This window comes from Ursus americanus, chromosome 4 (assembly GCF_024610735.1).
Source record: "Ursus americanus isolate L20-20 chromosome 4, mUrsAme1.1.p, whole genome shotgun sequence".
In the NCBI taxonomy this organism is placed as follows: domain Eukaryota; kingdom Metazoa; phylum Chordata; class Mammalia; order Carnivora; family Ursidae; genus Ursus; species Ursus americanus.
The window spans coordinates 20,341,425-20,366,471 of NC_142130.1; the positions used below are offsets into that span (position 1 = coordinate 20,341,425).

Consider the following 25,047-nt stretch of genomic DNA (forward strand, 5'->3'; position numbering starts at 1 on the left):
AAGGCTTAGAGCACCAGGAGAACATTTATTCAAGAAAAATGGCTAAATCTTAATATGAACAGTGAGTTTGTGGTGTTTTGGCTGCTCTGTTCCCAACCTACCCCTTCTTGATGGTAGCCTTAGAAATCAAGAGCCTACAATCACGGTGAAAATTAGCAATCTAGCAACCATAGGAAGGGGCAGAACAGGGTTAGAGTTCATTTAAAATCTCATTCCCAGAGAACTGTCATTATTTGACTTGTTTGGAGGTTCCTTGGGATACCCTACTTACAAGGCTATCTTTATTAGACCTATTCATAGCTAGAACAGTGTGAAAAACATTTTTCCCAGGGGCATTTATTGAAAATTACTAGAGGCAATTGTTTAACTTCTTGGCTGCCTACTAGAAGCACTGGATAACAGCTGGGGCAAAAATAGGCTAACTGAATGTTTAAAAGGAAAAGCTTGGGAATGAGAGGTCCATAGTGGCTTTGAAAAGCTCCCAAATTTTCCTGAGAATCTAGAAGACCATGTACAAATGCCCAAGTATGTGTGCATGTTCAGGACAAATCTAAGAAGGCCTTATGCTCTCATATCTGGTGGGGAGAAATCCGGGGAATCTGCACAAACAGCAAGTGAAGGCTAAGGTGGAATTGTCACCTGCTTGGCTGTCTGTTGAAGGTGTGCTGAAAGTGCACCCCAATATCCACACAGGGCTCATGGCAAAGACTGGAAAAGTTACTAAATAAACAAATAATAACAAAACAACAAACAATACCAACAAAAACCACTGGAGGTGGAGACTCCGATTTCTAAAATTGCCACATTATGTTATTAAATGTCCAGTTTTCAACAGAAACATTGTAAGCCATGTAAAGAAACAAAAAAGCATGACCCATACATTAAAAAAAAAGCAATCAAGAGAAACTGTCCCTGACTCTAAGATAATTAGACTTCCTAGACCAAGACTTTATTTTTTTAATAATATTTTGTATTATATTATGTTAGTCACCATACAGTACATCCCTAGTTTTTGATGTAAAGTTCCATGATTCATTACCTGTGTATAACACCCAGTGCACCATGCAATATGTGCCCTCCTTAATACCCGTCACCTATCTCAGTACCCCACCCCCTCCCCTCTGAAGCCCTCAGTTTGTTTCCAGAGTCCACAGTCTCTCATGGTTCATTCCCCCTTCTGTTTACCCCCCCTTTCTTCTTCCCTTATCTTCTCCTACCTATCTTCCTACTTCTTATGTTCCATAAATGAGTGAAACCATATGATAACTGTCTTTCTCTGCTTGACTTATTTCGCTTAGCATTATCTCCTCCAGTGCCGTCCATGTTGCAGCAAATGTTGAGAATTCGTTCTTTTTGATGGCTGAGTAATATTCCATTGTATATATGGACCACATCTTTTTAATCCAGTCATCTGTTGAAGGGCATCTCGGTTCCTTCCACGATTTAGCTATTGTGGACAATGCTGCTATGAACATTGGGGTGCATATGGCCCTTCTCTTCACTACATCTGTATCTTTGGGGTAAATACCCAGTAGTACAATTGCTGGGTCATAGGGTAGCTCAATTTTTAACTTTTTAAGGGACCTCCACACTGTTTTCCACAGTGGCTGTACCAACTTGCATTCCCACCAACAATGTAAGAGGGTTTCCCTTTCTCCACATCCTCTCCAACAATTGTTGTTTCTTGTCTTGTCAATTTTTGCCATTCTAACTGGCGTAAGGTGGTATCTCAGTGTGGTTTTGATTTGAATTTCCCTGATGGCTAATGATTTTAAACATTTTTTCATATGTCTGTTAGACATTTGCATGTCTTCATTGGAAAAGTGTCTGTTCATATCTTCTGCCCATTTTATGATTTGTTTATTTGTTTCTTGTGTATTGAGTTTGAGAAGTTCTTTGCAGATCTTGGATACCAGCCTTTTATCTGTAGTGTCATTTGCAAATATCTTCTCCCATTCCGTGGGCTGCCTCTTAGTGTTTTTGACTGTTTCCTTGGCTGTGCAGAAGCTTTTTATCTTGATGAAGTCCCATAAGTTCATTTTTTCTTTTGTTTCTCTTGCCTTTGGAGATGTGTCATGAAAAAAGTTGCTGTGGCCAATGTCGTAGAGGTTGCTGTCTATGTTCTCCTCTAGGATTTTGATGGATTCCTGTCTCACATTGAGGTCTTTCATCCATTTGGAGTTTATCTTTGTGTATGGTGTGAGAGAGTGGTCAAGTTTCATTCTTTTGCATGTAGCTGTCCAATTTTCCCAGCACCATTTATTGAAGGGACTGTCTTTTTTCCACTGAATGTTTTTTCCTGCTTTGTCAAAGATTAGTTGCCCAAAGAGCCAAGGGTCCATTTCTGGGTTCTCTATTCTGTTCCATTGGTCTATGTGTCTGTTTTTGTGCCAGTACCATGCTGTGTTTGTGATCACAGCTTTGTAGTACAGCTTGAAATCCGGCATTGTGATGCCCCCAGCTTTGTTTTTCCTCTTCAACAATTCCTTGGCGATTCGGGGCCTTTTCTGGTTCCACACAAATTTAAGGGCTGTTTGTTCCAGTTCTTTGAAAAATGTCATTGGTATTTTGATCGGGATGGCATTGAAAGTGTAGATTGCTCTGGGTAGCATAGACATTTTAACTACGTTAATTCTTCCAATCCATGAGCATGGAATATTTTTCCATCTTTTTGTGTCTTCTTCAATGTCTTTCAAGAGTGATTTGTAGTTTCTAGAATATAGATCCTTTATGTCTCTGGTTACGTTAATTCCGAGATAACGTATGATTTTTGGTGCTATTGTAAATGGGATGGATTCCCTAATTTCTCTTTCTTCAGTCTCATTTTTCGTGTATAGAAATGCAACTGATTTCTCAGCATTGATTTTGTATCCCGCCACATTACTGAATTGCTGTATAACTTCTAGTAGTTTGGGGGTGGAGTCTTTTGGGTTTTCCATATAGAGTATCATGTCATCTGTGAAGAGAGACAGTTTGACTTCTTTGCTGATTTGGATACCTTTTATCCCTTTTTGTTGTCTGATTACTGTTGCAAGGACTTCTAGCACTATGTTGAATAATAATGGCGAGAGTGGGCATCCTTGTCGTGTTCCTGATCTTAAGGGAAAGTCTCTCAGCTTTTCCCCATTGAGAATGATATTTGCTGTAGGCTTTTCATAGAGGGTTTTTATGAAATTGAGGAATGTACCCTCTATCCCTACACTCCGAAGTGTTTTAATCAGGAAAGGATGCTGTATTTTGTCAAGTGCTTTTTCTGCATCAATTGAGAGGATCATATGGTTCTTGTCTCTTCTCTTATTAATGTGATCTATCACACTGATCAATTTGCGAATGTTGAAGCACCCTTGCATCCCAGGGATGAATCCCACTTGGTCGTGATGGATAATCCTTTTAATGTACTGTTGGATCCTATTAGCTAGGATCTTGTTGAGAATTTTGGCATCCATATTCATCAGGGATATTGGTCTGTAATTCTCCTTTTTGATGGGGTCTTTGCCTGGTTTGGGGATCAAGGTAATACTGGCCTCATAGAATGAGTTTGGTAGTTTTCCTTCTGTTTCTGTTTTTTGAAACAGCTTCAAGAGAATAGGTATTATGTCTTCTTTGAATGTTTGGTAGAATTCCCCGGGAAATCCATCAGGCCCTGGAGTCTTTTTTTTTTTTTTTGGTAGGTTTTTGATCACTGCTTCAATCGCTTCATAATTAATTGGTCTGTTTAAAAAATCAATTTCTTCCTGTTTCAGTCTTGGTAGTTTATAGGTTTCCAGGAAGGCATCCATTTCTTCCAGGTTGTTTAATTTATTGGCATAAAGCTGTTGATAAAAGTTTTTAATGATCCTTCCTATTTCATTGGTGTTTGTTGTGACACCTCCCTTTTCATTCATGATTTTATTAATTTGGCTCCTTTCCTTATTCTTTTGAATAAGTCTTGCCAGTGGCTTATCGATCTTATTTACTCTTTCAGAGAACCAGCTTCTAGTTCTGTTGATCTGCTCTACTGTGCTCCTGGTTTCTAATTCATTGATCTCTACTCTAATCTTGATCACCTGCCTTCTCGTGCATGCATTAGGCCTGTTCTTCTGTTCCAGCTCCAGCTTCTTGAGGTGAGAATATAAAAACTGCATTTTAGATTTTTCTATTCTTTTGAGTGAGGCTTGAATGGCTATGTATTTTCCCCTTAGGACTGCCTTTGCTGTGTCCCAAAGGTTTTGGACCATTATGTTTTCATTCTCGTTGGTCTCCATAAATTGCTTAAATTGATTTTTGATTTCCTGGTTTATCAAATCATTCTTGAGCAGGATGGTTCTTAGTTTCCAAGTGTTTGAGTTTCTTCCAAATTTTTCCTTGAGATTGAGTTCCAATTTCAAAGCATTGTGGTCTGAGAATATGCAGGGAATAATTTTAGTCTTTTGGTATCGGTTGAGACCTGTTTTGTGACCCAGCATATGATCTATTCTGGAGAACGTTCCATGTGCATTCGAAAAGAATGAGTATTCTTTTGTTCTGGGGTGTAGTGTTCTATATGTATCTATGAGGTCCATCTTAGACCAAGACTTTAAATCAACTATTTAAAACTGTTCAAAAAATTGAAGGAAACCATAAAAAAAAGAAAGTATGAGAAAAAACTCTCATCAAACTGAGAAAATAGAAATTATATTTGAAAGGGCCCATAGAAATTCTGAAATAACTGAAATGAAAAATCCACTAGAGTGGCTCAAAAGTAAATTTGAGCAGGCAGAAGAAAGAGTCAGGGAACTTAGATATAGGTCAATTGAAACTATCCAGTTTGAGGAAGAGAAAGAAAAAGAGTGAAAAAGAATTTACAGAGCCATAAAGACCTGTAGGACTCCATCGAGTGTACCAACATAGACAGAATGGGAAATCCAGAAGAAGACAGAAACAAAGGGGCTGAAAGAATACTTAATGAAATAATGGCTGAAGACTTCCCAGATTTGATGAAAAACACTAATCTCCACATCCAAATGATCTATCTACAAACTCCAACAAATATAAATTCAAAGAGGTCTACACCTAGACACATCAAACTGTCAAAACATAAGGAATCTGAAAGCAGCAAGAGAAAAGCAACTTGTCGCATGCAAGACATTTTTTAAAAATGTTACCTCTCATATATATATATATATATATATATATATATATATATATATATATATATATAATGTTACCTCTCATACACACACACACACACACACATATTTTTAGAGAGATGGTGTACACATGTGCTCAGGGGAGGGGCAGAGGGAGAGAGTGAAGCCCAAGCAGGCTCCATGCCCAGCACAGAGCCCAATGCAGGGTTGTAAGATCACTACCTGAGCCAAAATCAAGAGTCGGACACTTAACCAACTGAGCCACCCAGGTGCCCCAAAATATTTTCAATAAGATTAATAACTGATTTCTTATCAAAAACTATGGAGGCCACAAAACAGTACATGATATGACATATTCAAAATGCTTAAAGAAAGCAACTGTCAACCAAGAATTCTATATCTATGGCCAACTGATTTTCAACAAGGGTGCTATCTTAGTTCAGGCTGCTATAACAAAGGACCACAGACTGGGCAGCTTGTATACAACAAAAATTTATTTCTCACAGTTCTGGAGGCTTAGAAGTCTGAGATTACAGAACCAGTGTGGTTGAGTTCTGGTGAGGATCCAATTCTGGGTTGTAGATTGGTGACTTCTCATTATATCCTCACACAGCAGAGAGCAGACAGAGGAAGCAAGTTCTCTCATGGCACTTATAAGGGCATTAATCCTATTCATAATGGCTCAACTCTTATAACCTCATCTACTCTTAATTACCTCCCAAAGTCTTCTCTTTCTCATAGCACTGGGTATTACCATTAGGTAAAGTTCTAACACATGAATTTTGGGGAACACAAACATTGTTATGGTACTTGAGTCCATAACGATTGCCAAGACCATTCAGTAGAGAATAGAATAGTCTTTCTAACAAATGGTTCAGGGACAGCAGGATATATATACACATGTGGAAAAATAAACTTAGATCCCTAATTCACACCTTATATAAAAATTAACTCAAAACAGATCAAGGAGTTAAAACTAAATTTTTAGGAGAGAGCACAAGTGTAAATCTTGGATTAGGTAATGGTTTCTTAGATATGACACCAAAACACAAGCAACCAAAGAAAAAATATATAAATTAGACTTCATCAAAATTAAAAACTTTTGTGCCTCAAAAGACATCATCAAGAAAATGAAAAGACAGCCCACAGAATGGGAAAAAATACTTGTAAATCATATATTTGATAAGAGTCTAGTACCCAGAATATATAAATAATTTTTACAACAAGCACAAAAAGACAAATAAAGTAATTAAAAAACGGGCAAAGAAGTTCTCTAGACATCTCTTCAAAGGAAATATACAAATGGCCAATAAGCACATGAAAAGATGCTGAAAATTATTAGTCATTAGGGAAATGCAAATCAAAACCACAATGAGCTACCACTTCGCACCTACTAGGGGGGAAAGAAGAAGAGGAGGAGGAGGAGGAGGAGAGAACGACAATGACAATAAGGATGACAATCACAAGTATTAGGGAGGGGAGAAGATGGAACCCTTATACACTGCTGGTGCAAAGGAACCCTTATACACTGCTGGTGCAAACAAGAAACGGTGCTAGTACTTCAGAAAACAATTTGGAAGTTCCTCAGAAAATTAACATAGGTTTACCATATGGCCCAACAATTATTTATATACATACATATTCTTTCAGAGGTTCACACAAAAATGTGTACACAAGTTCCCATAGCAGCATTATTTACAATATCCAAAAAATGGAGAGCACCCAATATCCATCAACTTCCGAATGGATAAACAAATATGCTATATCCATACAATGCACTATATTTCAGCCATGGAAAGGAACGAAGTACTGAGACATGCCACAACATGGATGAACACTGAAAAAATTATGCCAAGTGAAAGAAACTAGACAGAAAGTGCCAGATTTTATATGATTCCATTTATGTAAAATGTCCAGAATAAGAAAATCCATAGAGATAGAAAGTAGATTAGTGTTTGCCAGGGGCAGAGGGGAGCAGGGAGAAGATGGGGAATGACTGCTCATGGGTACAGGGTTTTTTGTTGGGGAGGGTGATGAAAATGTTCTGGTAATGGCTGTACAACCTTGTGAATAGACTAACACTCATGGAATTGCACACTTTAAGAGAGTGCATTTTATGGTATGTTAATTATATCTCAGCTTTGAAAAAAAAGCAGTACAGCTTCTGAAAGTAGTATTGGCCATTTAAATCCCCATTAACATAATCTTGGGTGGCTTTCAGATTTGGGGTTGAGTAAGTTGATCTTGGCAATTAGGTATGTGGGGGGAACACAGTCGAAAGGGACACTGCCACACACAACCACAAAAAACCCCCACACAACTTAAAGCAGGCACAGGTGCTTCCAGGTACCATGAAAATGTGGCCCACAGTTATTTTCCTGGCCAACCATTTCCTTCAACAATATCCTTCACCAACACTGTGCACACCCACCACAAAGTTGGAATCAGTACAACTCTCCCTACTAAAGTTAGCAAGGTAACCTTACCTTTAATATTGTTTTGTTGTTCCATCAGTAATTTACTTATTTCTGAAAACCAACAATCTCTGATTTCTTTTGAAGGTGCCTGCAAATTGCAGATAAGAAAATACTATGAGTACCAGGTCACTTGGAGCATTAACTGGACAGGGTTTTTATTCTCTGGGTGACCTCTAGAATAATGAGATAGAAAACACTCGCCAAGCCATGGGAACACAGGAAAGAGTAGCAGACACCTATGGGGAAGACACGAGCTTTACCTGCATGATGTATTTTTCGAGTCCGTTTTGGTTGGCAATTTCAAACTTTCGGCTGCTCCCCCTTCCAAGCTGGCGAATTGAAAGTGTCATCAACTATTGTAAAGAAAGAAGAAAAATTCCTGTGCTACCATATTCTGATTTTAAAATTGTCCCTGTCAGCTACTCTTGTTCTTTCTACCCTTGATAGCTCTCTTCTTCCATCTTCCTTCCGCGCGTTTTGTTGCCCTCTGTTAATGGCCCCAGGGAGCATAAAACACAAGCATTGTGTGGCACAGTGTCCTCTGTCCTCTGTGTTTCAGGGGACAACACAGACTGCATCTTTCCATATGTAGGGCTGCAGCCCTCAGTCTTTAAGCAAAGAGATCACTTCTCCATTAACACCTAAGTATTTCTTTTTTTAAAAAAATTTTTATTATGTTATGTTAGTCACCATACAGTACATCATTAGTTTTTGATGTAGTGTTCCACGATTCATTGTCTGCGTATAACACCCAGTGCTCTGTGCAATACGTGCCCTCCTTAATACCCATCACCGGGCTAGCCCATCCCCCATCCCCCTCCGCTCTGAAACCCTCAGTTTGTTTCCCAGAGAACACCTAAGTATTTCACAAATCTGTACATAATAGTCACTGAATTAGTACCATTAAGAAACATAAATAACAAAAGCTACCATGAATAATTAACAACTTTAACCACAAGAGCACAAATGTGTGTGGTGTGTGTGGAGGGGTGGGAGTGGTCTCATCACCAGCTATGAAGTATTTCGTATGCAGGCTAGAGATGACACTTGGTGTGGACATGGGTTCCTAGATCTCCAGAGTTTTTGCCAACACTTGTATGCAAAGATGTGTGGTTGAGAAGGACAAGTCGGAGATGAAATCCAGCCCATGCTCTAATCAGCAAATCTTTCCCCCATCTGCATGGAGGGTACTTTCCTAATTCGTTTGTCAGGACAGGCTGCCATGTGGTCCCTGTTCTCTACCCAGCACAAAGGCACCTCTACGCCAGCCCTGGCCCTATCCACTGACTGATTATAAGCCCGGACTTCGGAGTCAGAAAGACCTGGGTGTGGAACCTAGTTCTGTTGTGTGGCATTTGGCAAGTTAACCTCTCCTCTCTAGGCTTCAGTTTCCTTATCTGTAAGATAAGGATAACGATTTTTCTCTCCATAGGACCATGCTGTTTCTCAAGTGCAACAGGACCCCTTTACCTTCATAGATTTCTTAAAGCTGTAATGAGGAGCGAGGCCCTCGTCACTGGGCTCCATTCGAATCTTACAGAACATGATTCCTCTTTCAAACAGATAGATTTGCCTCTGGCTGGGTTTGAATCGGATAAAATCCTTCATTTTATAACGATCCTTGTGAACTGTCCAGACGTTGAAAGAGCCATGCATCAAGAGCTTGCCCAGTTTCCTGATATCATCCTTTGGGGAAGACAGATATACATGAAAAGAAGCTGTTACATTGCTTGATAGGGAAAGTACTCTTAAGGGTCTGTTTTCAAATTATAAAGTACGCCTATTTGAAGCTGACAATTTAGAAAGTGCCAAACAGGCTCATCTGCCACTAAATCAAAACTATTCTTCTGTGAGCTTCACTGAGCATGGCCCCATTCAGTTACATAGGTCTGTGCGAGGTAATAAACATACAGCAGGTTAGAAATACTTGAAGTAAAGATACTGGTACTCTGATCTTTTTGTCTTTGTAATTAATTTTAACTAGTAGAATTCTATTTCCTCATCTTGGTTTTTGATACATGACAGTCTAAAAGGGCAAGAAATTAACATTTAAGTATGTTCAGGAGAGACAGAATTTTTGCTGCATTATGGACCTATGCCATAATCATCCCTGTGCTCCAACCGCACCCAACAGCTGCTTCGGGTATGAGCACCTAAGAACACGGGATTTGTTCTGAAAGCAAAAGGCTTCATATAACCTAATCTTCATAACACTGTAATGAAAATAGTAATGACATTCAATTTTGCATTTCTCAGAGTAAGTGGACAGGGCAAGGATAATCCCAAATGACAAAATCTTTTAGAAAGTCTGTTTGGCTTCAGGGCACATTTTTATGCCTTTTTTCCACCAGCAAACCCATCTTTCTCGTATGTCTGGTTAAAAGTCCAAATGAGTGACCCTGCCTTCTCTGAGCTCTCTCCAGAAAGTAGTGGGGTAAGACGAGCTAAGGACGTTGTGTTTTATCTGGTATTTTTAAAAAATTAGATCACTTGAAGCAGATAATCAAGAATTTATTTCCCTGAAGGGAAATGCCAAAAGGAGAAAATTATTTGAACAGGACCAGGACAGAGAAATTTCCCTGAGTTATATCTAGCTAATAAATCCCTACAATTTCTGAGTGAATACTAGAAATATGTACATTATTTCTAATTGGGCATTTTTATAATTTATTGCTTATGTTGAACAAACTGTGAATATTGTTTTAAAAATAATTTACTGCACTTCTGAAATTCTAAAATAAAAACTTCAAGAGCATAAACTCTACTCATTTCTATGGTGCTTGCGGCATATTTTCTGTGCTATTTTTCTCTATGCTTGGTAAAATTTACATGTGTCAGCTGTGGTGAGCAAACCACTCAGTGAGGACTAAAGAGCCCCCAGCCATGAGGACTGCTCTCCTACAGGCACGATGCTTCTGCTGTGGTTGTGTGGGCACGGCTTGACCATGCTCTGAGACAGATGGGTGATGGGCTCATGAGGACCCTTGAGAACTTTTTCACTTTATCCACATTCTTCCAGGAGCCACTCCAGCCCTCAGTGATTGCATTCTCTTTTAAACCCATTCCATTTCTACTATATAGACAGAAATTATGCAGGAAATATGTTTTTGTCAAAGTGACTGGCAAAAGTTGGTGCTTAATATTTGCCACATGAACTGCAATCAGTAGTTTCTATTTTATTTTTTTAAAGATTTATTTATTTATTTGAGAGCGAGAGAACAAGTGGGAGGGGCAGAGGGAGAGAGACCATCAAGCAGACTCTGTTCTGAGCACAGAGCCCTATGCGGGGCTCGATCCCACAACCCTGAGGTCATGACCTGAGCCAAAACCAAGAGTCTGAAACTTCACTGACTGCATAGTTTCTATTTTAAAATGTACTTATACTCCACCTCATTTCAAAAATTCGATCTATCTTATAAAAAATATATACATTATAGGCAGACAAAAACATTGGTTAATGTTCTTAGGGTGAAAAAAGATTTAAAAAAATAAAATGAAGAGGTTGTACATAAAACCCATATAATAAAGCCATGTAAACCTACTGTAGGCTAGGCTAGGACCTTCTAGTGTGCACTGCAGAGGGAAACACAGGGAGTTGTATGATACATTATGTACAAAGACATACTTAAACCAATTGTTCAGAAAATGCACAGCAATTCCTATTAATAAGACATGAGAGAAATTTCTCCCATGGGTCCTGGTCCTCATAAAGAGTCACTGAGTCAAATACTAAGCACATCCTCAGCCACATCCCAGAATAGATAGACAAATGGATTTTAGGTAAAGCTGTTTCTGACAACACATTTGGTGAATATGGAGGCATCACTTCAAAGCACAACTGTTAAAAGCAATTCTAAAAGAAGCCAGAATAGAGAACTGAGAAATGGACCCTCAATTCTATGGTCAACTAATCTTCAACAAAGCAGGGAAGAATATCCAATGAGAAAAAGACAGTCTCTTCAACAAATGGTGTTGGGAAAATTGGACAGCCACATGCAGAAGAATGAAATTGGACCATTTCCTTACACCATACACAAAAATAGACTCAAGATGGATGAAAGACCTAAATGTGAGACAGGAATCCATCAAAATCCTAGAGGAGAACACAGGCAGCAACCTCTGTGACTTTGGCTGCAGCAACTTCTTGCTAGACACGTCTCCAAAGTCAAGGGAAACAAAGGCAAAAATGAACTATTAGGATTTCATCAAGATAAAAAGCTTCTGCACAGCGAAAGAAATAGTCAACAAAACCAAAAGACAACCTACAGAATGGGAGAAGATATTTGCAAATGTCTTATCTGATAAAGGCCTAGTATCCAAAATCTATAAAAAAACTTATCAAATTCCACACCCAGAAAACAAATAATCCAGTCAAGAAATAGGCAGAAACCATGAACAGACATTTCTCCAAAGAAGACATCCAAATGGCCAACAAACACATGAAAAAATGCTCAACATTGCTTGTCATCAGGGAAATATAAATCCAAACCACAATGAGATACCACTTTACACTGGTCAGAATGGCTAAAATTAACAAGTCAGGAAAAAACAGGTGTTGGCGGGGATGTAGAGAAAGGGGAACCTTCTTACACTGTGGGTAGGAATGCAAACTGATGCAGACACTCTGGAAAACAGTGTGGAGGTTCCTCAAACAGCTGAAAATAGAGCTACCCTATGACCCAACAATTGCACTACTAGGTATTTACCTCAAAGAAGGGGCACCTGCACCCCAATGTTTATAGCAGCAATGTCCACTCTAGCCAAACTATGGAAGGAGCCCAGACGTCCACTGACAGATGAATGAATAAAGAAGATGTGATATATATACACAATGGAATACTACTTAGCCATAAAAAATGAAATCTTGCTATTTGCAATGATGTGGATGGAACTACAGGGTATTATGCTAAGAGAAATAAGTCAAACAGAGGAAGACAATTATATGATTTCACTCATATGTGGAATTTAAGAAACAAAACAGAGGAGCATAGGGGAAGGTAGGGAAAAATAAAACAAGACAAAATCAGAGAGGGAGACAAACCACAAGAGACTCTTAACCACAGGAAACAAACTGAGGGTTGCTGGAGGGGAGGAGGATGAGGGGATGGAATCACTGGTGATGGACCTTTAGGAGGGTATGTGATGTAATGAGCACTGGGTGTTATAGAAGACTGATGAATCACTGACCTCTACCTCTGAAACTAATAATACACTATATGTTAATTAATTGAATTTAAATTTAAAAAAATATAGGACTGCTTAAATGAATAAGTAGAATTAAAAATAAAATTAGTGGAGACATAAAATAGAGGCATCTCACTACATTTTATTAATGAAGGTTGTCTAAAAATAAAAAAAAATAAATTAAAATTAAAATAAATAAATAAAAGAAGCCAGAATGATGGGGAAATGGGGAACAAGTCCCAGTGTGCACTCTCTAATGACCTGTAGAGGGCTGGGTGAGGTTAGTTAAGGTGTCTGCCAAGGTTATGGGCTGCAGAGGAAACTGCCCTATCTATAGCCCTGCACAAGAGGCGACCTTAGGCAGTGACGTTGCCTTTAACACCTCTGCTCTCTCCTCCTCAGCCCTCCAGCAGCCGTAGCTGTTTGCACCTCAGTAGGCAATTGACCAATGGATACGAATCCAGAGAGGGGTGAGCACCTGACCATAGAGGCCAATCTGACCCCTGTCTGAACTGAGGCAGTAAGTAGCAGGAGTTGTAGCTGTGAGATGCTTTATAAGAGGGCAGGAGCTGGAATAAACAATAAAGTAACAAAGCAATAAAGAAACTGAGTCACCGGAAAACCAGAAACTATGAGGAAGAGGGAAAGACACCAATGGAGGGAGAGAACCAGACAGCAGGTGGTAAGAGGAGAAGACAGCAGGTGTGTGGATGTACCTGGCATATACAGGCAGAGCACACACATAAGAACCCCCACTCTCTCCCAAGCCAAGGCCCCAGAATTGTAATGGGTCCTGGAGTTGTCCCATTCCCACCTCCGTGAGCCTGGCACTGTCATTGTGCTGGCTCTTTCCAAGGCTCCAGTAAGCCATCATCACTGAAGGTCAGTGGAGGGAATTGCTGGGTCTTTTGAGTCCAGCTAAAACAGAAGGGTTGCATGTGTCGGATTGGACGTCTCAATACTCAAGGCCCACCTTGCAGTGGTTGAGGGTGTGTGCCCCATGCATTGTTGATGAAGGGCAGGTACGTGCATATTACCATACCACCAGCCAGGATGCATGCCTGCATGGAGGCACCCCCACCTCCCAAGGGAAAGGACCGGGGGAGTTCCTCTGAGCAAGACCGAAGATGAACTTTGGCATCTTTCAACCATACGGATCTTTTCTTTCCAATCAGACTGCAGTTGGTCCCAAGGCCAGAGACCACATGCATGATTCTTGCAGATGTATGTCCCCCAGACACGTAATATTTATTCATTTAGTGGCTCAAGTGCCTGGGGTGACATGAGGCTAAATGCTCAGCACCGTGAGCAAACTAATTCAGCGATGCCCCAGTACTAGGTTGAACAGTGTCTCCCAAAAAACTCATGTCTACCTGGGACCTCAGAATATGATCTTATCTGGAAATAAGTTCTTTGCAGATTTAATGAGCCAGAGTGAAGTCCTACTGGATTAGGGCGAGCACTGGTGTCCTCATGAGAAGAAAAAACAGATACAGACACACACATAGAGAAGCTGGTCACAAAGACAGGCAGAAGTTGGAGTCATGTAGCTGCAAGCCAAAGAATGCCAAGCATTGCTGGCAACGAGTAGAAGCCAGGAGAGAAGCAAGGCTGGATTCTTTCCTAGAGCCTTCAGAGGGAGCAAAGGCCTGATAACACCTTGATTTTGGACTTTTAGCCTCCAGAACTGTGGAGCTTTGTGATGGCAGCTCTAGGAAATGAATATGTCTGCAATCAGTTTTTCTACTAGTGATGGCCATCACTTGTGTATGTTGAATCTAATGGATATGAACTCGGATATACAACACCATTTGGTATCGGCTACCCTAAACAAACAAGTGAAAGGTCAGATGGCTTCCTCTATATGGGAAATGATGGCAAAATAAACTAGTAAATGTTACCACTTTTCGTGGGTGGGATTTTGTAGTTAAGAGCTCTGGTGTAAGAATTTCAAACGCAACTATATCAGCCAATGGAGAATCTTGCTGAGAGGATGTCTGGTGAAGCCAACCTCCAGAAAGAGACCACTTTTGGGTGCCCAGGTTTTCATTCCTGGCAGTGACAGCAATGTGGCAGAGCTGTATACTTCTTGCACAAAGAAGGAGGAAACATCTGGATAAGTGAATCAGCACAAAGCCAGTCCAGAAACAAAAAGCAGAAACTGTAATTACAATCACTAGAAGCAAAAGGGTTCCTTCCTTTCCAATCAGATCAAGTATCCAAATGAGTCAGCCTAGGGCCCTTTACTCAGCATCTCCCAGGTGCCAGACACGGTGCTGGGTGCCTTTGTTATGATTTAATCCTCATTTACTCCTCATAACCACTCTTGATGTAGGTGTCTTGAGTGTGGGAAGATGCACAGGCAATCCCACGGAGTCGTTAAGATTATTTACTCAGCCTTACTCCGCAGCCAACATTCTGCTCGGGGAAGTGGAGACTGAATCAGAAATAAGATACCTGGCCTTTGCAATAAAAATACTTCCTTTATTGGGGCGCCTGGGTGGCGCAGTCGTTAAGCGTCTGCCTTCGGCTCAGGGCGTGATCCCAGGTCCCTGGGATCGAGCCCCGCATCGGGCTCCTCCACTGGGAGCCTGCTTCTTCCTCTCCCACTGCCCCTGCCTGTGTTCCCTCTCTGGCTGGCTGTCTCTCTCTCTGTCAAACAAATAAATAAAATCTTAAAAAAAAAAAACTTCCTTTATTAAATGACAGAAAATAAAAATGTTTCATTCAAGCTTTACTTTCAACTTTGGAACTTGTTCCTGATAAGCCAGGATTTAAAAGCACTCTATACACATCTCTATTTTATGTGTTAGATTGAATAGAGGCGAAACTTATTTTTCTTTTCTTTCTTTTTTTCTTTTTTCAAATGGAGAGAAGTAAATGATATCTCAGTATTCCACAAAAACAAACTTTCTTAAAACAAAAAAACTTAAAAGTTCCTGTGATTGAATTAAATCGAGAACTAACGGAGTGTACACAACAGGAATAAGATGTAGATATCAGGAGGGATTTTTTCTTTTCTAGTTGTTTTAATTATGCATTCACCCACTCAGGTTCAATGTCTTTCCTTTTCAAAACCAGGTCAATATTGGATGTCAAGTAGAGAAACTAACAGGTTAGGTTCTGGGTTCATCCACACACTCAGCATGTGATTTTCAGCTCCCTGTGGCAAGCTTCTACAAAGCTGACTCAAAGACTCTTAGAATCATTAGATGCGAGTTAGGAGTAGCTGGGCTGTTAGTAGACTCTAAACAAAATCAGATGAAGAATGCATTAAGAGAATGAATGGCACTCTGGATAGGGAGTGAAGAGGTCCAAGAAGTGGTCCAAACTGTTGTACAATGTGATCTTGGGTGAGTTAACTCTTCTTTCTGTGGATCTACTCATGAATCAGAAAGGGAAATTTCACTGCCTGCTCTTCCGTAATTCAATAGGATCATACAATCCTGTCAGGGTAAAGTAGCTGACGTACTAGATGTAAAGCAAGTTGAAATCCTAGTGAAAAAAAAAAAACAACAATAGAGTTTATGTCAAAGGCACAATTCTGAGGACATATGGGAGAAAAAATTTCTTTGCATTTGATGTAACGAATCTCTACAATTCTCCAAGCTGGTTCATCTTATTTGCATGCAAGCTGGCTTGGAACGAAATTAGAGTAGATTGTTATTTACTCACGTTTTACTAATTATTTTCTCATAACTTCCTCCTCCTCTTATACTTAGACTCAGAATAATAACTGGGAGTTTCCTGCCTTGTGAATGGTTTCCGGGACATTCATTTGATTCAGGGAAATGGATATCTAAGAGGGGTAGCTGACGTGTGTTCAAAGATAAAAAGAGCAGAAAGATGTCCCAAAATGATTAAACAAATGACTCCCTTGAGTTTCCTTAAATGAAGAAGGAAAAAATTATTACCAAGAAAATGATCCTCTCCCACGCATACCCTGTGGTTCATGAATACCCTCCTGAATCATGCATCAGTAGTAAGCCGAGAGCACTCAAGTCCCAGGGGACAGTAACAGCATCACTACCTGGATCACTGTGGGCCCAGTGGGGCTGCTTCTGAGATGCTGGCCAGAGAAATACCAGGAGGGAGGGAAATAAAAAGATAGTGGGGGGTTTTTTGTCACTAATTTGCATGGTTTGACTGATGACCAGGAAATAAAAGAAGGGTCATTTCTTTTGCTCAGACCTCAATGAACAGTATGTTAAAACCAGGTAAAAAATGAAATGGAAAAAGAGAGAAGGGAAAGTATATGTTTGAAATGTAACCCTCAAAATGTTTCATCCGTGGGTGGTAGACAGAATAGCCTTCCAAAGAGGTCCACATCCTAACCCCTGGAATCTGAGAGGATATGTCAGGTTACATGACAAATGGGAATTAAGGTTGCAGATGGCATTAGGGTTATTCATCAGCTGACTTTGAGACAGGGCGATACTGTGGATGAATGGGTGGGTCCAATGTAATCGCAGAGTCCTCAAAAGTGGTAGAGAAGCAGAAGAGAAGGTCAGAATGATGTGAGTCAAGAAGAACTTTGACAATGGAAGAAGGTACCATGAGCCAGGGAGTGTGTGTGGCCTTGGTAAGCTGGACAAGGCAAGGAAACAGATTCTCTCCTAGAGCCTCCCAAAGGGAAAGCGGACACCTCGATTTTAGCCCAGGGAGACTGTGTTGTGTTTCTGACCTGTGGAACTATAATATAATACATTTGCGCTGCTCTATGCCACCAAGCTTGCAGTAACCTGTTATGACAATGATGAAAAACGAATTGACCTGAGGCAATATCTAGAGCACCTCCCCGTGAAAGCTGCTGAAAAGTAATGATGTCCCAGTCCTGAGGAGCTCATATGGTTACAGAGGATGGCCTGCCTGGAATTCCTGGGACTGCCCTGCTCAGGGTTTACCCTCATGCCTGGGTCGAGGCGGCTCAACTCCCCAGCACTGCCTCTTCTGGTATTTTTCCTCAACCATTTGGATTACAGAATGTATAATATATGCTTGTCGGTCCTCTTCTAAAATCTGTGATGTAAAAATGGAGTTAGACTTCCACTTAGGACCCATTGTCAAAGGACTTTGCCAGAGAAAATCTGAGGCAAGAAGGAAAATCTTTTAATCTTTTAATAGTGCCATGAGTCAGAGAATAAATTACTCCTTCAGCACCTTGTCCTGTCCATCTATGTTCTGGCCTCTGAGTTCTTGTGTGTTCCCGAGGGTGGGTCAGTCTCAACATTCAGGACCCCAAGGAATCCAACCCAAGAGTCCTGAAAATGCTGAGGGGCTGCTTGGATTCCCACAGCACAGATTTGCTGCACAATTTCATCTGCTTTCCTCAGAGTCAGATTCTTTTACCACAGGTCACCTCTTTACCTTTGCCACAACATCTCCTACCTTCGTAATATTGTGCCTGCCTTTTGCTGAACTGTTCCCACACTTGCTATGGCCCATACCGGACATCCAGTGACTGCTGCCAGGTCCACGGCCAACTCACAGGACTTGATCAAATCCTCTATCATGGCCAAAGCTTGCTGTAGTTCGGCTGAGAATGCTGAATCCTTGGTCTTCTTTGGCCCATTCTGTGGAAACCAAATGCCTTGTTGGAAATCAAAATGTAAACCATTTAACCAAGTGAACCAGGGAAACAGAACCCTGGTTAAGGACCCATGGACCCTGCCACCACAGAGATGGGGAAGGAGGATACATGGATCTCTTGCTCTGCTCCCAAAGAATGGTGGCTAAAGATACTTGCTGGTTTACATATACAATATACACACAAGCAAAATCATCGACTAGACCTTCTGTACATGGCACTCATGAAGAATGGAGTTCATAAAATCATGGACATTATATTCCTGCAGCATAAGAAACATACTGACCTTCTTTAAAGCATGGAAAACCCAGATCCTTTAAATAGGCTGCTCTCCCTTTTTACACCCCTAGCCCTGGGGCCTATTGAAAAGTAAAATCTGAGTATCGTATTCCTGTACATAATGTGAAAGTCCTATTCCTATGGGTAAAATTATACTTAAAACCATCCCAGGGAGAATGAGCTGCCCTGTGGAGGTTTACTAATGATGCACGTGTAAATGGCATAACTGTTGCATTTGACACATTGAATCCCCACCACCTCCCTCTGCCCTTTCTCCCTCTTCTCCTTCCCCTGTCTTTCTCACATTCTATCACTGTTAAAGACACCAAAGAGATAAGCCAACATGGTCGGCACCTCCCAAACGGGAAGACTCAGCATTGAGTGCAAACTCTCTAACTGCTAATTCAAGAGACCAATATTACTACTGAGACACTTAGGACATAACAGAGATGATTGTTCCAGTGTGAAAGTCTTTCGCTTACAGTTCCAGTATTTTATTCTCCAGCTACCTACATAGCACATTTATCTGTTCTATGGTAAATACCAACAAGAAATTTTGGTTTCTTTTTTTTTCTTTTTAACACATCGATTTCTATAACAAAGAACAGACAGCTCTTTGTTGGCTCCCCACTCCCTGTATAGTCCCACCTTTTTTTGTCCTCTACCGTGTGATGTAAGCAAAGGTTTATGTATTCTCCTAATCTCTGCTGAAGCACGGAGGATTCGCTTTTTTGGATCAGAGATATGAGTGACAGGGCTGATGAATGGGACAGAACACGCTGCCATCGTTCAACAGTCTGCCATGGATTCTTACCTTCTCACTCATATCAATACGCTCCAGGTGCTGGGATAGACAACAGAGTCTCACCTGAGTTTTTTGAAACATCATCAATAAAGGATTTCGTTCCTACATCAGGGCTCTTCCTCTTTACCCAACAGTTAAAACTCAACTTCCTTTTAGAGACTCAACTGTTCCTATTCTCTCTCCTTCCCACTAACCCTCCTCCCACAAACATAGCAGGTAGCTACTTTTACATTGTGTAATGCAGGGCTTAGAAACATCCTTACAAACGTTATTAAACTAACTCAGCCTAGCTCCCCTTGCTCCAGGCTATTAAATTATTACCTGTGTCTTGAGTGTCTCTTAATTATGAGGAGTCCCTACCATATATACTGAGTGGAGAAGGCATGCAAATGATTGCTTCTCATGTTTTTCTTGTTAAACCCAGAATATTCTGTAGAAATTTTAAAAGAAATCCCACTCTTAAGTCACAGATTTCTTCCCAGTACGGTATGGTCACCATTTCTTCTGAGGGAACCTTGGCTGTCTTAGAATTCACACCCACAAACACACTTAGGTGAACAGGGCATAATGTATGCAAATCAGATATACGAAGAAGCACAAACAAGTAAATATAAATCATACATAATCCTACCCTGAAGGAAAACCACAGCAGAGATTTTATCATATTTACTTCTAGTCTTTTACGTATGCATTTTACACATTGACTTAATTTTGTATTCCTGTTAAAACATTTTTATGTGGAGGAAAGAAAACATATTACTAATTATCCTGTTACAAAACCTCACTTTGAAATTGCCTTTCATTTTTTTTCTTTTTCTGTGACTATAAATTATAGGATATATGCTATTTGCAAAAATTTAAATCATAAAGATCATAAACAAGAAAAACAAAATTGCCATAAATCTGCCCAGCCATAGACAAACACCATTAACAGTCAGTTATATAAAACAAAATTTAATATACAGTACCTTAGCCAAAACTCCTTCGTCACCTGGGTCTATCCCCAAATCCTCAGGAGACTCAAAATCCAGCAGACCCTGCATTAACCCAAAAGCCTTATTGGACATCAAAAAGTAGAATACCAACTAAATCTACTGCACAAGCTCCAGCCAATGCTAAATTAACAGGAGGTAGGTAAATTTCTCTGTCGTAAGTAAGAGGGAAAGAATTGCCCGGAGTTCTTTCCACAAACAGAATCATATTGGACACACTGTTTTGTAGCCTGTTTTTTCTCACTCAACAGCATATCCTGAACATTTTTCCATGACATTATGTTTTAAAACATGTTTTTTAATTGTTGCAGTGTTGCATCCTGTAGATAAATCATAATTCATTAATTTCCCCCCACTGTTAAACACTTACGTTCAATAATTTTTTACTATAATAATAATGATCTTTGTGCTTTTCTCCTAAGGATAAATTCCTAGAAGTGAAACTGTCAATGTTAAAAGTTCTTTTTTTTTTTTTAAGATTTTATTTATTTAATTGGAAGTGGGGAGAAGCAGAGGGAGAAGGATAAATAGACTCTGTGCTGAACATGGAGCCCAATGGGCGCTCGATCTTATGACCCTGAGATTATGACCTGAGCCAAAATCAGGAGTTGGACACTTAACCAACTGAGCCACACAGGCACCCCACTGTTAAAAGTTCTGGTGCATACTTCCAAGTTCTTTACAGAAGGACTATGTTCCTACCAGTCATATATGGAAGCCTGTTTCATCAGCCCCAACCCTACATGGAGTATTAACATTTAATCAAAAACCTTTGCTAATTCAATCAACAGAGAAATCCTACCTCACTGTTTTAATTTGAATTTCTCAAATAACTGGTGAGGTAGAACTTTCAAAAAAATGTTTGCTATTAACATTTATTCTTCTGTAAACTCCCTTATGTCCTCAGTTCATTTTTTTATTATTTTCTTTTTTGTTTCAGCTTTGAGGTATAATTGGCATATAAAATTGTTAGGTATTCAAAGTGTATATGGTGATGATTTGATATATGTATATATTGTAAAAGGATTTCTTCTATCTAGTTAATTAACACATCATTACCTCACATATTTATCTTTTTTTTTAGCAAGAACATTTAAGTCCTACTCTTAGCAAATTTAAATTGTATAATACACTGTTATCAACAGTCACCATGTTTTACATTAGATCCTCACACCTTATTCATTTTATAAACTAAGTTTATATCCTTTTACCAACCTCTCCCTATCAGTTCTTTTTTTCTAATAGTAGTCTATTTAATTCTTTCAAAAGAAGAAAAATGCATATCACTTCTAGGACATTAGTCGCATTACACAGGAAATCAGTATAACCACCTCTTCTAGAATATCCTTCTTATAATAAGTAACATTTATTGTAAACAAATAATGCACCATTTTCCAAATCACATCTTAAAATCCAGGTAAGAAAAATTCTCTACATTAAATTTGATTGTTTCAGGGCACCTTCGGCTCAGGTAATGTTAAGTGTCTGCCTTTAGCTCAGGTCATGAACCCAAGGTCCTGGGATCAAGCCTGGCATCCGGCTCCCTGCTCAGTGGGGAGCCTGCTTCTCTCTCTCCCTCTGCCTGCTGCTCTCCCTGCTTGTGTTTGCTCTCTCTCTCACTCTCTCCCAAACAGATAAATAAAATCTTAAAAAATAAATAAATAAATCTGATAGTTTCCATACATCCCTTAGCTTCTTTGACATAAATCATGACCTCAATAAAAGTGAATTCTTGTTGTCCCTAAATGCATCTATTTCTAACAGATGCTAATAAATAATGTATTATTTAATCGGCTTGCCATGACTCATTAGACATGTGCATTATGTATCCAAAAAACTCTGTCACAACTGTTAATTTTCATAATATCTCAGAAAAGATATTAAGCATTTCATAGGTATTATTTCTTGGTTTTGTTTTTTTTTAATTATTAACTTCTATGAGCTCATTATTAAGCACGCTGACCGTCTGTCCCGTATCTTGCTAATATTCTATTTCACCCAATTTTTCATGTGTCTGTTTTTAATGGTATAATCTATCATTCCCCTCCCTTTCTTTTGTACGTGGAAAAAGCCTTCTCACACCAGGATCCCACGACCCTTCTAAGCCATGAGGCCGTCCGTCGACACCCGTGCTCCCAAACGCGCTGATGGCAGGCGCTGCAGAATGAGCCCTGTCCCTCAGGGCGGAGAACACTACTTCCTTTCTTCACAGGCGTGCCAGTGGTTTGGACTTGTTTTTCCAGCACGCAGCAAGCTTAGCAATGGGGAAAACTGGTTTGCCTTGCATAGCCTCCCAAGGTTTCCCACAGACCCCAAGGAATTTTTTACAGTGATTCTGTCTCGTTTCCTCGGTGAAATGAAACTAACAAAATTCTCTCATTACCTTTAACGTGCATTCCGTCGTTCATGCTCCCAAAGAGCATACCAGGAAAGGACTAGTACTACCTCCTCTTCACCGCTGAGGAACCGGAGGCGGGGAGAGCTGACGCGATTTGCCCGAGCTGCGCTCCGGGCGCGTCAGAGCGGGATCACGCCCGGGACGCCCAGCTCCCCAGTCCCGGTTTCTAATTACCGCGCCCTGGAGCCCTCCGTGCGTGGTACAGAACTCGCTCTTGCGGCCACATCGCTTCTGTGGGAAAGCTCGGGCTCTTCCCACGCGCGGACCCAGACCGGGGCGGTGAAGACCCACACTCGTCCTGCTCCTTCCTCCCTGGGCCCAGGGCTGGGACAGCTCGGTGAAGTTGGGCTGCTCAGAGGAGGGTGAGGCTCTCCGTGAACGCCGAGTTGCCACAACCACACTCACAGCTGCCGCTCATGGACGGAAGCAGCCGCCGTCATCCCCATTCCCACACTGCTGTGGCATCTCTACGTGGAAAACAACGGCGACGGCTACGCCTTCCAGGAAGCTTCCTGGGGGCCAGCACCGAGCAGCTCTCTGCGCGCATTACTCACTGGCTCCTCACAGCAATCCTTTGGAGGAGGTTCTAGTATCCCCACCTCACACAGGACAAAGCCAAGGCCCGAGAGGTCGGGCAGTGCCACACCTGGTGACGGCAGGGCCGGTCCAGCGGAGGCAGAGCTGAAAGGGGCAACTTTTTCTGAGGGCAGAGGGTTAGGCTATGAGCTTAACCTCCCCGAGCCTCAGTTTCCTCACACTCCAGAGCCTTTCGGGTGCATCCGATTGTGGGGAATAAATTAAAAAATACATATGGGAAGGTATCCGGTAAACAGCAGGTGCTTGTGGGTTTTTTGTTTTTGTTTTTTGAGAGATAGTAGCCACTGGGCAAGAGCTCCTTATAAATGTTAATTCAAAACACAAGTTGGAGTAGTGGCCCAAAACTTTCCCTCAGCTCACAGGGGGGGAGGCAGCCTGACAGAGACTTCTCTCCTGTTTGGGGTGTCTGGGAGTGCTCTCCTGCAGGTGTGCTGTTGGCAAGAACCACCCAGGGGTTCAGCAGAGCAAAATTCATTCTATGATGTTGCTCTTGAGAAAGATCCTTAATGGAGGGGCGGAGGTAGGTGCTGCAAAAGGAGAAAAGACTCCGGTTTTGCCTTCTCCCTTCCATGTTTGAATGCACAGAAAAATTGTGACTTTGGAAGCTCCTTGCCTCATCTGTAAAATGGAGCAGATGATATCTGACCTGTAGATACCTTATAGATGAGAGCAGGGGCTTTGGCTGCCTCCCCGCCCTCTGGGCTGCCAGCAGTGTGGTGGTGTTCCCCTTTCTCCTTTTGCTCCCCAGGAGTGCTCCTGCCCCAAACCAGCCTCCTTGGAGATTCATGCCTCAGGCTGCATGTTGGACTAGCCAGGCTCCCAGATCCCTTTCAACTCTCTGATTCTTTGGTCTTTCTCCTCACTGAGGTACACTGCTTTAGACTTGGAGGACAGAAAAAACCTGAAGGAGAGACATATCTTCCCCTTTGGAAGACGAAGTTATAACTCTACATGTCTAAGGAAAAGAGCACCACAGCACATGCATGTTTTCCCAGCACAGGAAAGCACTGTCTTATCGACTTTACCTTCAACAGCATCTGATATTTTATAAGTCTCTGGCTTGGTCCTCTGAGATACTTAAAAAGAGGGAGATTGTGATCCAGTTGGCGCTGGCATACCTTTAAAAGCCAAAGAAAAACAATGTAAAACAAAACCAACAACACACAGAGAGAAAAAAGAGGCAGGATTTGAATACAAGAAATGAAACTTGCTCTTGGGGAGGGGGGAGAGATGCAGCTGTGTTGATCAGCCTGGTGATGTTACTGAGCCTTGTATGTTGGGTGCCTTAGGAAGAGTGTGTCAAATGAAAGAAACGGGAAAGAGGATGGCTTGGCTAGTAATTCTAGATGCAGCTACGGAAGCAGGACCATTTATTTCTTTTAGAAAGCAAGTCTACTAAAAAAGAGGCAGCCTGTCTTTGAGTTGGGGGTGGTGGTGTCTAGTCAGGTCACTTTGAGTCTAGAAGTTACACGATGACTTACTAATATCATTCCAAGGAGACCCAGAGTGTGGCCTTTTGGATTTAATTCCTCTTAGAATTCCCCATCCTAGATGAGGACTCTGGTTTGCTCACCAGAGACCCAGGGCCACCTCAAAACTTCCAATGTGTAATTTCAAAAT

General features: G+C 40.9%; 1 protein-coding gene across 8 annotated transcripts in view; it reads right to left on the reverse strand.

Moving 5' to 3' along the window:
• The window catches only part of MCF2L2 (MCF.2 cell line derived transforming sequence-like 2), a 248,979-nt gene that overhangs the window by 28,559 nt on the left and 195,373 nt on the right, over nucleotides 1-25,047 (reverse strand). For all 8 annotated transcript variants that reach the window (XM_087861435.1, XM_087861430.1, XM_087861434.1 and 5 more), the window contains 6 exons: nucleotides 24,453-24,545; nucleotides 20,409-20,477; nucleotides 18,217-18,342; nucleotides 9,056-9,271; nucleotides 7,846-7,938; nucleotides 7,595-7,673 (listed from right to left, as the gene is read on the reverse strand). In XM_087861435.1, coding sequence (XP_087717561.1) covers nucleotides 7,595-7,673; nucleotides 7,846-7,938; nucleotides 9,056-9,271; nucleotides 18,217-18,342; nucleotides 20,409-20,477; nucleotides 24,453-24,545 — 676 coding nt within the window. The remainder of the gene's footprint in view (nucleotides 1-7,594; nucleotides 7,674-7,845; nucleotides 7,939-9,055; nucleotides 9,272-18,216; nucleotides 18,343-20,408; nucleotides 20,478-24,452; nucleotides 24,546-25,047) is intronic.